This window comes from Temnothorax nylanderi, unplaced genomic scaffold, assembly GCF_030848795.1.
Source record: "Temnothorax nylanderi isolate EJ_2023f unplaced genomic scaffold, tnyl_v1.0 TNYL_tig0047_pilon, whole genome shotgun sequence".
In the NCBI taxonomy this organism is placed as follows: domain Eukaryota; kingdom Metazoa; phylum Arthropoda; class Insecta; order Hymenoptera; family Formicidae; genus Temnothorax; species Temnothorax nylanderi.
The window spans coordinates 552,983-567,219 of NW_027249109.1; the positions used below are offsets into that span (position 1 = coordinate 552,983).

At 38.2% G+C, this 14,237-nt stretch overlaps 2 protein-coding genes and 1 long non-coding RNA gene across 6 annotated transcripts; 1 reads left to right on the forward strand and 2 right to left on the reverse strand.

The window, feature by feature from the left end:
• Positions 1-420: 420 nt before the first annotated feature.
• LOC139772195 (sodium- and chloride-dependent glycine transporter 1) lies at positions 421-9,041 on the forward strand. The gene is made up of 11 exons (XM_071705686.1): positions 421-879; positions 1,813-1,999; positions 2,118-2,370; positions 2,475-2,633; positions 3,192-3,399; positions 3,704-3,875; positions 3,945-4,301; positions 4,489-4,698; positions 4,777-5,118; positions 5,204-5,462; positions 5,550-9,041. The coding sequence occupies exons 2-11, from the start codon at positions 1,955-1,957 to the stop codon at positions 5,714-5,716; spliced, it is 2,172 nt and encodes a 723-aa protein (XP_071561787.1). The 5' UTR covers positions 421-879; positions 1,813-1,954; the 3' UTR covers positions 5,717-9,041.
• On the reverse strand, positions 2,249-2,811 carry LOC139772215 (uncharacterized). The gene is made up of 3 exons (XR_011718083.1): positions 2,740-2,811; positions 2,457-2,624; positions 2,249-2,365 (listed from the first exon to the last, which is right to left on the reverse strand). It is a non-coding gene; the product is annotated as an uncharacterized lncRNA (long non-coding RNA).
• On the reverse strand, positions 8,367-13,434 carry LOC139772204 (transmembrane reductase CYB561D2). 4 transcript variants are annotated; one of them, XM_071705714.1, is made up of 4 exons: positions 12,661-13,430; positions 10,678-10,917; positions 10,197-10,388; positions 8,367-9,973 (listed from the first exon to the last, which is right to left on the reverse strand). In XM_071705714.1, the coding sequence occupies exons 3-4, from the start codon at positions 10,353-10,355 to the stop codon at positions 9,446-9,448; spliced, it is 687 nt and encodes a 228-aa protein (XP_071561815.1). In that variant the 5' UTR covers positions 10,356-10,388; positions 10,678-10,917; positions 12,661-13,430; the 3' UTR covers positions 8,367-9,445. The 4 variants fall into 4 exon arrangements, with proteins under 4 accessions (XP_071561815.1, XP_071561814.1, XP_071561812.1 ...); XM_071705713.1 differs by having other exon boundaries at positions 12,577-13,430; XM_071705711.1 differs by lacking the exon at positions 10,678-10,917 and having other exon boundaries at positions 12,577-13,434.
• Positions 13,435-14,237: the final 803 nt, after the last annotated feature.

Genomic DNA, 14,237 nt, shown 5'->3' on the forward strand with positions numbered 1-14,237 from the left:
ACTATCGTATTTAATATGTGTCAAGCGAAAAGCCTAATGAATTTCTCATTTTGCCTGAGAAGGAAATATTAAAAGTCAGTTTCTAACTGCTCAAAACAACTTCCAATCTCTTCTTTCGCGATGCTTTCATTATTAACATTAATTGAAAACGTCGGAAAGAGTCTGCAAGCTTCGCGGATGATGAGGAAGCACTTAGTAGCGATCAAAAGTCATATCGAAAGCAATGTCATGATCCTGCTTTTCATCCCTGTACCTCCCACGCGGATCTGTTCTCGCAAGAGGATAGATGCAAATGCCCACATCCCTCTCACCGAGGGTAAACCTGGGCCAATCGTACGGTTGGAGGTAATGGCACCGAGGGGAAGGTCGAGGCGAGAGAGAGGATGGAAAAGTTTCGAGCAGAGCACAGCAGCTCGCAGGAGCGGTAATATCGATCGATCCGGAGTGGAGTTCGAGGCTCGACAGGTCTCTCGGTCTCCCGGTGCGGGGGCGAAAACGAGAGGGAGAGAGAGAGAGAGAGAGAGAGAGAACAAGCGAACGGGAACGGGGCGAGAGCGTCGAGTAGAGGGTCGGATGTAGCAAAAGCTCCCCTATAATCGGACAGTCAGACAGGCCGGTCAGCTGCCCGGGTACGGATCGCTCTCGTGCCGCCCGATTGATCTTCCACGTTCGTTCGTCTCTGTTCGCCCGCCTCTGGTCCTCTTTTCTCTTTTCTTTCTTATTCTCTTATTCTTCTTCCTTTTATTCTTCTTCTTTCTTGCGGGCTCTCGTCCTCTCGCAATCCGGAATCTACCGGCTCCGGATCTACCGCGTGTCGGCCTTGAACTCTAGTCACAGTGCGAGTTTGACCTTGACGAGCTTCCCTGTCAAGGCTGGCAGGTAGGTCAATGGTATCAGCTGATACCGGCATTCTGTTCTTCAATGTGCTTAAATGGAAAAAAGAAAAAATGAACGTGCGTGATTTTGAATGATAGAAACGCGATAAGTGTTATCCCGGGTCGGGAGTCGGGACTTATGGATTATGACTGGTTCGCTAACTTTTGTGTTAGTCATCGTTTACTTTTAACGTCAGTCCAAGTGATTGTTTGCCTCTCTCCGAAATCGGGATAAAAAAATGGCAAAAAAGATCAATTAAATTTAATGTATGTTAATGAATCCGGATTTCAATGTAATAAATTGATTTACTGTATGAAAGTATCTTTCTTTGATGTCAATGTCTTTTGATATATCGTGAAATAGCTGAGAATAAAAAACTCCTGTCTTTTTTATAATTGCTTCTTCAATGTGCATGTTTGATTTATCCAAAGCTAATTGTTTTATATTTTTTCTTATTGACATCTCTTTTATCTGCACATACGCTACTATACTGATATATCTCAATTCTAAACTATTGAATATGGACGATATTAATGCAATATGTAATTATTTTATCCTTATCAAGTGTTAATTAAAAAAATCTTGTTTGCAATTTATTCTTCTTTCAGGATTGAGACAAAAGAATAATTTTAAATAGATCAAAGAAAGAAGTTTCACACATGTATGATCAATTGCATAATTGTATGAGTGTGCATTTTTGCGGTGTTAACTTGATAATAACAGTTAGAGGTGTGAATAATTATTGTTTAGCAATGCACGGTGAATTTTAAATTTTAACATAGAGACAATGAAAAGAATGAGATGCGAGTGTATCGTTCGTAAGAAAGTGTTTGCTTTCTTGCATTCTTGCACGATAAAATAAGAAACTTTTATCTTCAACGGTAAATGAATATAAAGGAGCTAAACCAGTAATCAATAAAAAAAATTTGTACACAGAATAAAAAATAGACACGTAGAAAGTCCACTCGCCAAAGAGAATGAATATAAATTAACATTGAACTTTGGGCGCGACTCGCCGGTAGCCATGAGGAAACGAAGAAACAATTAATATCACGACAAGAGACCATATGCCTAGAGAATGGAAGAAACAACTTCAAGAATACGTCCTTACGTGGACTGGGATGTAAGCAAAAATTCATATTATAGATTTGATAAATACTTTTCGGATCGTATATCGCGTGAACGTAAAAACGAGACTGTTAAGTATCATTAAAATATAGTCGTCGTTTCTTTTTTCATAGAATGAAGATAAATACTCAGTAGCGAACAGTCAAGCGCCGTTGCAGGGCGGCGAAGACGAGCACCCGGAGCGCGGAAACTGGACGGGAAAATTCGATTTTCTTTTATCCCTTCTGGGATACAGCGTGGGCCTGGGAAATGTCTGGAGATTCCCGTATCTTTGTTACTCGAACGGCGGCGGTGCTTTTTTGATACCGTTTACAGTGATGCTCATCATTGCCGGATTGCCTCTTATGTTCATGGAGCTTTCCTTAGGTAATCAGCGAAAAAAAAATTAATGGAACACTTCGAGATTCGTAATATGGACTGTTTGCGATACCATGAACCACATAGATATATACCTTTCTTTTATTCTGCAGGACAATACGCTAGTCTCGGACCAGTGGCGGCTTACAAGCAGTTTTGTCCTCTGCTTCGTGGCTTAGGATACGGAATGGTCCTCGTCAGTTCCGTCGTCATGCTCTATTATAATTTAATCATTGCCTGGACGCTGTATTACATGTTTGCCTCTGTCGTTGGTAAATAATAATATTAATTAATATATACCTTCAGGACAATGTAACGTGTTATTGCAACTATGCAGACGTCAAGGTGTAGTCTGTAAAATTAGTAAAACATATATACCTGGAAGAGGAATTGCCTCCCCTGAATGGCGTGAATCCCGTGGGAAAGATCTGTGTCCAAGTTGGGTGCGAGAGAGAGAAAGGTAGATTGATAACAATGATAACCTTTGCTCGCAATGCGCAAGCGTAGAGATGACGTCCCGCTTGCTGCACTATCCGCACTTGCGTATTGCGGACGAAGGTTAGTAATCTATCTTTCTCTTTCCTTAAAAAACGCGGTTCTCTCTCGCATCCAACTTGGACACAGGCTCACACAGACTTACTCGAATCACTCGATACTTCATTCCCTTTCCAGGTATATATGCAATGTTCTAAGTCTGTAAAGCTCTCATGTAAAAAAGTAATAAATTTGAAAAAAAAAAGATGTGTATACGTGGCACAGTTGACGAGTGAAGGCCAGCTAAAAATAGAAATTACTATTTTTCCGAAGACTTATTCGAGTTCTTTCCACAGGTGGTTGGGAATTGCCCTGGAGCAAATGCGAGGAGGAGTGGAGCACCGAGGATTGCTTCATGCCGGACGCTGCCGAGGCTTGTGTCTCTCAAAACGATTCTTACTTCAAAGGAAAATGCCTTAATTCAAGTCAAATGACTTCGATGGGCCTGATTATCGAGAATATAACCGGCGCTATCAGAAGACCGCCTGCCGAGGAATATTTTCAGTAATGACATACTCCGTGTAGATTTTCTTTGATTGCGTTTATCCCGTTATCACAGATCACATCGTTAATCTATTAATTTAACTTTCTATTTGTATACTTCAAGTATATTTTTCCCTATTACATCATTGCGTTGACTTATTTGTCTTACATTACATTACGTCGATGTGAAGACAAGCTATAATTTTAGTTTAAAAATGATTTGTAATATATCGAATTTATTACTTGCTTTAATCGTGTTGCCACTGTTGCCGGAAGCAACAATTTTAAATGAGAAATAAAAGATAGACAATTTCTTTGTGTCTAGCAATCATGTTTTGGGGATCAGCAGTGGGATCGAGGAAACTGGATCGATTCGACCGTCCTTGGCGGCCTGCCTCTTCCTGGCGTGGATCATTGTGTTTCTTTGTCTAAGCAAAGGCGTGCAAAGCTCAGGCAAAGTTGTATACTTCACCGCACTCTTTCCATATGTTGTCCTGGTACGTCCACAATTTTATCGTACGTGATTAATTTAACGTATTTTAAACAAACTTACTTCTTTTTCGCAGATTGTTCTTTTTATTCGTGGAATTTTACTTCCTGGTGCTAACGAGGGTGTACTCTTCTATCTGACTCCCGACTGGAGAAGACTGACATCCGCCAAAGTATGGGGAGACGCCGCTGTTCAGATCTTTTTCGCCTTGAGTCCAGCCTGGGGGGGCCTGATCACTTTGAGTTCATATAACAAGTTCACCAACAACTGCTACAAGGACTCTCTAATCGTGGCGATCAGCAACATTGGGACTTCCTTCTTCGCCGGCCTGGTGATCTTCTCGGTAATCGGTTTCCTTGCTCACGAGCTCGATGTACCGGTGGCATCAGTGGTAGACGAAGGCGCTGGTTTAGCATTTATTGTGTATCCTGAGGTGATTATTAATTTTCATCCTTTATCAAATCAATCTCGCATTTATTTCCATCGATATCATCGACGCGTTAAAAAAAATAATTAGACAAAATTAATAAGTGATATCTTCTCATCGACTTATATCGATGGACTATGTTGATGGCATTTGAGTCCCAGGAACACCAACGATTCTTTGTTACTGTGCGTAGGTCGTGGCTCGTCTGCCGGTTGCGCCCCTCTGGTCGCTGCTGTTCTTCATCATGCTGCTTACTCTGGGCCTCGATTCACAGTTTGCTCTCATGGAGACCGTCACCACGGCGATACTCGACGGTGTTCCATCGTTGAGAAGCTATAAAGTCTGGGTTGTTTTTGGAGTTGCAGTAGTCGGCTACGTCGGTGGTATCATTTTCACCAGTAACGTGAGTCACAAACGATTTAGTTTCATTAAAATAGAATTGATCGTTAACATACTATCGCAACCATCTGTTTCTCTTCAGGCTGGCATGTACTGGCTGCAGTTAATGGATAAATACGCGGCCAATTGGTCCGTCCTGCTGATCGCCATAAGCGAATGTATTCTCGTGGCATGGGTGTACGGTGCGGATCGCTTTCTGGACGACGTTCAACAGATGATCGGGCCCCGAGGCCGTGTCTGGAGATTCTTCTGGACATGGATGTGGAAGCTCGTCACGCCCGCAGCCCTGTTCTTTATCCTCTGTTTTAATTGGGTGGAGTACGAGCCACTCAGATATGGAGCTTACATTTATCCGAAATGGGCGGACGTATTAGGCTGGATTATCAGTATGCTTCCCGTTTTAGTAATTGTCGGATTAGCTATAGTAAGTTGGAATATCCTCTTTATCTAATTAAACATTATAACATGTCGGTGAATACACATCGTTATACGGAAAATGATGAATATAGGATCAACTGAAGGGACGGCGTCGGCGATCACCCTACGATGATGATGATGATGAAGATGACGAGGACGATGACGATGACGACGACGACGACGACGACGAGGACGATAACGGATCTTGCCAAAAAGGGGAGAAAGAAAAGGGCAAGAGCAAAAGTAAGAATGTGTGGGACCGCGTAAAGATATTGTTGCAGCCAACATCCAAGTGGGGTCCGGCGTCACGCAATTCTATGACACCTTCCAGAACTCTGATAGCTTCGTTAGGTAATTATTCTTTATTAATTCGAATGACAAAGACTTTAAAAGTTTAATTATTTTAATGTTTTTCAATGTTTTCTTAATGTCTTGCAGCAACCACGGGAGGATACGACTCGGTGCGGGATACGATTATCCTAGTAAACGGTCAGCCAATGATGGTGCAACCACCCAGTGTCATTCCAACTGCTCAGAAGCTTCCCGGACCATCGATCCTTAAGAATTCTAGTAAAACTGATCTGATTACTTCGCAGCAGGTCTGACACGACACGTTTGTTTTATGTCCGATGACGAGTCCTTAGAAGAACGATGCTGAGGACGCAATGTGCCCAACGTAAAGTAAGTCTCTGATATGAACAAGCATTCTCATAATGTCGACAATTGTACATTGTCAATGGCGCGAGTTATTTTATTTTATTATTCGATTCGATTTACGAGAAGCATTAAATTTTGGATTTTCGTAAACTCGAATTTTATCGAAAATTATAACTTTCATCATTGGGTATGATTTTCAATTAATTGCGTTCAAGAAATGGAGAAAAGTACTTTTTACTAACTATATACAGTCTATTAATATTTAAAATTTTTTATTCTTTTGCGATGAATTAAAATTGCAATACTTTCATGATAAATGAGCCGCGAGGAACGTTTATCAAATAAGTCCTCGACATTGATACAGTCTATTAACATTTAAAAATTTTTAGTCTTTTGCGATGAATTAAAAGTGCAATACTTTTATGATAAATGAGCCGAGAAACGTTTATCAAATAAGTCCTCGACATTGATAGAGGAGCTTAAATAAATAGTCGATATTAAAATTTTAATGGCCAAGAGATGTTGTATAATGAAAAGAAGTTGGAGAGGATTATAAAAAGTGATATAGAAAGTATTATTTTTTAAAGATCGATGATATCTTGTGTTCTCCAAATATAATGAGAGGTATCACACACAAAAGAATAATTGTTTCACAATAGAAAAATATTTTTGAAAATTGTTTGATTATTTTTATTGTGAAAGAAAATATAAATATATATATATATATAGTTTATGCGTGAGAACATGTTTATAACATATATATTTAGCAAGTAGAACAAAAAATTAAAGAAGAGTGAGCAGTATAAAGATAGAAAGAAGCTGAAATATACTTTATGTATATCTAATATCAATCTCTCTTGCAGATATTGTAGGTATATTTTGTCGTAGGTAAATACTATGGATATATTTTGTAGATATATCGTCTAAAGAGGTTCTCAAATATTTATAGATCTCTTTGACGTGCAAAGATATTCAGGGAATAGATTAGATACTTTGGATACGCTGAAGAAAATGATAACGAGAAATAAACAAGGAAAATCGCGAAACCTGTTATAACTAGCGAATTTATGGAAAAGGATAGTATAGATTTGTTGATGAGTAGTAACGTATAATGAGAAAACTCGCGATCCTTCATTTTTATGGAAAGTATTTCTTGAACAATTTTAAGCGATAATCTAGCAGAATATCTCACCTATCACAATTAAAAAGAAACTACTGATGCCTTGACAATTTTTTCAATGAAAACTTGACTCTGGAGTAAATGAAAAACTTTGTAAACAAGGAGAGTGGCCTTAGTTCTCTGAAAGAAATTTGCTTATGAAGACACAAATATTTATATGCCAATTATCCCAAGCGTGTCTTGCTTGAAATAGTCTTCACCCTTTGCCGCGTGACATGCCATGTCAGAAAATCAGTATCCTAAACTTTCGCACTTTCATTTTTAGTGCGAGGGTATTTTTGAGACTTCTATCTTGTTCGAATCTTACGAACTAAGCTCATAAGTCGCTTGACACCTATAAATTGGTGTACTAAAGACAAATTGAAAATCAAAAACCTTAATTTGTAATTAGAATAAAAGATAACTGCAAAATTAGGAATCTAAAGACTTTAAGGGTAGGAATAATAGCAAATTTAAATAACTCGAAGATTAAAACAATCGGAGATGACTTTTAAACCATTGCGAATGCACGGTTTGTAATCTGGTTGTAGTATCGAATACTGTTGTGATTGTACCTTAAATATTAGCCAGCATGAAATGAGAAAGTGAAATAAGAAAAATGTATTTTAGTAAATCGCGTTTTGAGATCGCGGAATTTATATATATATATATCTCATACATATATAACTGTTTCCTCCTCGGAAAATGTTCCATTAATGTAAGCCAGTTAAATGTTCAAAAACCTTAATGTTTTCAGACCATGCGTTATAGTTATCTAATATGTGACATGGCTTTCCTACACAATGATTGTAAAAGTATATGTACGCCTCGTTGTATAAAATAATGACAATTAGTTTAATGTTAGTCACAATGCTGGTTGGTTCTCATACCAGCCAACAAGTCAGTGGCCAAGTGGTTGACTGTCCTAATAATAAGTAGGATTAAGAGCAGTGACGCATTATGAACCATAACGACACGGCGGTAACATGATAGTATAACAGCGATATTAAATCGTTATTTGGAGTAATTTCCCCAAGTCTCCGCGTTCAAGAAAATATGACACCTTATATTTCGCTTAAGCAATTTCCTTCAGTTTGAAAGAAACAGACAGTAAAACAAAGTGAAAGAAGTTTTGTTTCGCGTTATAACCGTGTCGAATATTTAATAAAGAGTCTAACTGTCATCGCGTGGTGGTTACGGTTCTGACGTTGTTACGCGCAACCAGTAGAGCGAACAGTACAAATTAACGTGTCCCAGTTGCGTATAATAGGAAAAAGGCGCTTCCTTTCAAGAGAAGCCTCTTTTCTTTATGAAAGAAAGTTAGGAAAAAGGAGTTTCTTTTCAAGAATCTTCGCTATGACCGTACGAAGGAAGTGTTTTTTTTTTCTTCACATAAATAACGGCTGATATGCACGATGTTATTATTAGGACAAATAGTATCTGCGAAAAAAGCAATTTTATTGTAGAATTAAAATACTGATATCTTATTGTAGAACATGTTGAATGGCGTACAATCAGAACACAATAATGCCTTGAGTGATCATTATACAGTATTAGAAGAGATACACTTCTTACACAATGAAGAAAGATAGAAATAATTATAATGTACATATGTCCCGAATAGATAAACAAAAAGTAGGACGTATGTTGACATACTGTTGCGTAATTTAAGTAGACTGATTCAAATATAAAAAAAATGGAGGGACTGGATCCTCTCATGAAAGTTATTAACTATAGTTTAAATTATAATAACGATTGAGTGTTAATATATGTGTGTAAGTTGTACATATATATCCCAGACAGCACTCATGTTCAAAATTGAGACACAAGTGTCTTAAAGATGTCTTTAAGACGTCCTGATTTTGGACATGGTGTTGTTTGGGTATCACATATATGTATAATTAGTATATAATATATAGAGGTATTTAAAAAATACCAAATAAATACTGTTGTGTTATTATATATGTACATTGCATTATATTAAAATATATATCTATGTTACGAGCACACCTACAAATATACATATGCATGTGGGCGCATATGTGCGAATTTGTAATGTGTAATAAATGTTATGATGCGTGTGTAATCAATAAAGTGTTGGTATACGTGGTTAACTGTGGAGCTGTCAGACCTTTAATTTTATGGCTTTCGCCATGATTGATTTCTAACGTATTAGACACTCCCTTCTTCAATTCGCACAAACAACGTCCCTAATGGGGTCAATAAGGCGTAACATTCAAATAACGAAATTAATTCTATGATCTTTGGCTTTTCACCGCTCCGTTGGATATTTTACAAGAGTTGCATCGAGAATAAGTCACTCGCCAAAATTATATTTGACCGCTATTTTTTTTTCAAGCAAAATTTAATCAATATAATAATTGCAAAGGCAGTTTTATTTTCCATCGATCGATCGAATAGAAGCATCTTACTTCTGGACTACAACTCTCGCACGTCGTCCGCGTCTCGACGTGATAAACCTTCTTTCAGACTTTTGTCGGACTCTGTTGACGAGGCATTACGTGTCGCTTGAGGGTGGTCCGAATATTACTCTGCACCTCGAAACGGCGCCGAGTATCGGTTTCACGAGTATCAAGAGACCTGCGAAGAACAATGACGCGAACGTCAAGTCTCTTCCGGTGGTGGTACCGCTAATGTACCACCAATCGTTGTAGGTTCCATTGATGAGGGTAGCCAGTAAAAGAATCGTTATGCCGATGCCGCCGCAAGCGTGAGCGACTTTGACGAGTATCGGCCTTACGCGCGGATATATCCAGACAGTGTTGTTCGCCAGGACTCCGAAAGCGGCGGTCAAGACGGACAGTATGATCGTCGTTAGGCCCAGCTGCGAGTGAGTCGTGGCGAAATGGGGTCTATTGTGGTTGACTTTGTTAACGATGATGATGATCAAACCGATCCCAATTATGGTCAGGCCAATCGTGTGTAGAATCCAGTGTATCGTTACTCTGTTACGCCTGGGTAGTTTCCAAGCGACGTACGCCTCACCGGAGACGCTGAAGACAGCTTCTGTGATTAGGAGACCAACCTTCGCGAGATGGAAAAATATTAAAAATTTTAGTAAATCTCAATATAATTTTGCAATCAAAAGATTAAGGACGCGTTGTTTTGTCATTATATTTTAATTGATTAATTATGATTATGATAATAAAAAATAGGCAATAACACGCTAATTGACTAGAAATTAAACTATTTTTGATTTTTTTTAGATAGGATATTCAAGCGATATTTTTTTATCTTTCTACACTTACCCCAACAGACATGCAAATCGGATGCCAAGAGAAGAAACTGTAGTTCTGGAAGGCAACTACCAGGATATATATTATTGGAGCCACGAGCAGAAAATGCGTCAGTATCGAGAAGCCGAGCGTTATGGCGCTCGGCGGTCCTTTGTTAGCTTCGTTGCTCATGTTGAGAAGCAAGCGATGAGATTTCTTTGTCACCTGAATAAGATAAAAAGATTTTGTCGGTAAGCAAATATGAAACTGAATAGATTAACTTAATTAATTAATTAATTACCTAAATAAAACAGTTCGGCATAAGAGTCTTTCGGAGTAAAATAAAAAGAACATAAGGATTAAAAAATAAATAAATATTCATAAAAATTAAGATTAAACGGTAAGTCATTTAAGTCTTAACAAGATAGTATTCTTCTTAATTTCTCCTACATTTTTCCTGCCAAATTTCACATTTAAAACATTTTATTAACATTATTATTAACATTAACATTACGTGAGAAGAGGAGAAACTCTTTGAAAATTGCTGCAGTCAGGTCCAGGAAAAATTCAACCCAGCACTGGCGGGTAAGCGTAAAGTTCTATGGACGTTGTCGGTATCTTTTTACGTAATTCCTCGTAATTATTACGAGGCTTTGGATGCCACGATGCGTGATTCATCTTTAATGCAGCGCGATTTCTCGCATCTTCGAACATGTCTCTTCCACTCTCGTCATCTTTGCCCGACCCGCTTGATCTTCGCGTTTGAACACGTACGCGATCGTTCGATTAAGTAATCCATAAATAAAAGAAGAAAACAACATCTTATGCATTCATAAATATGAATAATAAACTTTTTTCTCACAGTCATACATGTAAAGCTTATTCATTCCGACACGCGATATCTTCGACGTTACGATTTCACGGACGTAATAAAGGAAAATATCAAATCCGCTACAACTCGGAGAGTCCGGTATCTTGGAAAGTAATTTTAAAATAGTACATTACAGTATTACAACATAAATATAATAACAAGACACGATTTGCACGACGTTAAATTAAGCGAAAGGAGTTGTATACTTGCGCAAAGCAGTCGTTTCCTAGACAAAAATACGCGGTGAGCTAAACGATCGCTGTCTATTAAGCAAGAAAGATCGTGGAACTAGTTAAGCGATAAAATTCAAATCCTCGTAACAATCCGTTTCGTTAATGACTCGATAACCAATGATAAGAAACGTACGTTGAGTAACAACGCAAAAATGTCACTCGGCCTGCCGTTTATTGCGGAATGTAAAAGTGCATTTATAGTGCCCTTGCATTCCGACGTTATGTAAATATCAAAATTACAACGATAAGGCCACGAGAAAATAGACTCAAAAAGGAATTGTTTTCCGCGAAATTCTTTTTAAAGAACATTCCATTAAAATGACTGATTTTTTAATTATTTTTATTTGTATTAGGTGAAAAATTCGCTAGTTTCTATTTTTGAGAACGAGTTTGCCAGTATTGTTAAAAATAATAAATTGCTTTAAGTAAAAAAACATATATCCTTCGACATTATAAGAAATGTGAAAAAAATCTTTTAACCTAGAAACATTTTTAAAAAATTATTATTAATTATCTTACCTACAAAAAGGTTCTTTGCGTAATAAAATGTTTTATCTGTAAACCAGTGTCGCTAAAAATAGTGAAACTTATCGCAAGAATAAACGGCAATGACATAAAACTGTTGACACAATTATAACGAATATATGCGATTTCTAATCCATAGCATATATGTTAATTACCTCATTCACGATAAACGTTTATCTAGAAATGATACACTTTTCAGAAATTTGCACTTCTCGCGCAGGGATATATTCTTTAGCAAATTTAGAGCTAAATTTCATTAATACAATTCCTCAAATAATAATTTTGTGTATTTTTAGTAATTAATATTTGGACAATAAATTCTTAATTAGTTAATTAAATTTATATTAGAATAGATTTAACTAATTAATGCATGATTTAACTAATTTAGATTTAACTAGATTATATTAAATTAGATTTAACTAATTAATATGGATGATTTAACTAATTTAGATTTAACTAATTAATGTTATATTAGCAGTGTTAATTAATTAATTAATTAAACAACACTATTAATGTATAAAATTTATTTGATATTGACCGAAGAATATGTTGTAATTTACTCGTATTCATGAATTTGTCTGAAAATTTCTTTAGTTTAATGACCTCGCATTCAATTTGAAAACTATCAACTTCGACATTAAAGCATGATAATTAAAAGTAGGCGCACTCGAAACGTCGAGGGTATGTCGCGAGATATCATATCATTACTTCATCTTTTCCTCTTTCTTCTTTTCTAGAACAATATTTGACAGTACAACAATAACAATAACATTATTATATTCACCATTTTTACACAGGGCCCGAAGACGCGCTCACGCTACAACAATTCTTACGAGAAAGTCGTCGAGCGGACACTTTGTTGACTCACCGTTCGACACCGTTTGACTGCTACATATAATCGTCGCCGGTCTTAAAAGGGGAAGCGTCGTCGAAAAAAAAAGCCCAAAGAGGTACCCTCTCTCGTGCGTTTCGATCAGCGTGGAGTAGATAACATTCGACAGCGACACACGCGCGCAATCGTGTCCGTGACGCGACTGAGCGTCTGGAACATGGCGATCTAGGCTGTGGATCCATGGATCATTATCGCTGGCGTCGCTGGCCGATGAGGAAACATCGCGGTCGGCCTTGCAGTGTCGGAGCGTATGGCAGCTACAAGGGACCGTTCGCATGGATAAAGTTCCCCCCGATAATTACAGCCTTTTGTTCCATCCTCGGACCGGGATTTTCCCCGAAACTCCCTCCGCTCCTGAAACTCATTACAATGCGTGAAATTTTTCGGCCTGGCGAACGGACGACGCCGGAATGGGAGAGTCCCGGAAAAATCGGGTTCGCCGTGGGCCCGAAAAAGAGGCGGTTCGACGTTGCGGCCTTGGTGCGAGCGGCCGCAGCGGCACGCACACGCTTCGATCGCGTAAACGCGGCGCTCGTACGGCGCAAGTATGCACGCTCCATAAATTTACAAGGCATCCGCATAATGCAGCCGAAGAAACCGAGAGAGAGAGGGAGAGAGAACTCGCGCGGGAAACGCTTTATAACGCGTCTCGTTATCCGACTTATCGCGAAAATTTTTTTGTGGAATTGAAAGAGGATCGTTCTTTCCTTCGGAGTATATCCAGTAGCCGCAAATTGGCTACCTCTTTCGAAATTTAAGATTTATTACATTCGTAAAATTCGGCGATATATCAATTAAATTGATTTCTCTCTCGCGATGCTCTTGGACGTTTGTATATATATATTTTTTATCGTAACTCGTGTATAATTTATACATCGAGAAATAATGGGTCTCGTGCGCATCTTTCTAAATTTACTGATGTCGTGAGCGACGATTAATTAGGAACACAATTAGAGATCGCCCGATAATATATTGCTTCAGAATGGAGCGTGACTCGTGTTTGACGAGAATTAATGCGCTTAAATCTGAATGATAATGTTCCTCCTTTCCTCTGCATTTAACTAGGACAAACGCATTTTTCTGTAATTTGTCTTCATATTATAGAGCTGTCAGCTTTTGACACTCGCTCCTGTAATCATGATTTCTCGATTTCTCGAATCAGAGAATGATTTCTCTTCCCAGTAAACACCAAGTAACAGTAGACTTACGTGCAAGTGTTACAATTTCCTACTCAACAAAGTAAATACAATCAAACACATATGTAGGGACTGTAACTTGCATGTAAGTTTATTGTTACTTGGTGTTTACTGGGTTTTTTTTTTAGTTTATAACACGATTAGATAGGAAGCTATCTGACAGATTCAAGTAGCGTCACGCGTATCTGCGCACGTGCAGCGATGCGTGTAGCGATAGTGACAGCTGTGTTGTGTGTTGACTGTTGGTCGTCGTGACGACTGACGATGACGATGCCGGGCCGTCCGCTCTTCACGAGGCTGTACGAAACGCCCGTGTGATTTAACACTGTGTGATTAAAGCGCTGCGTTTAAAACCGG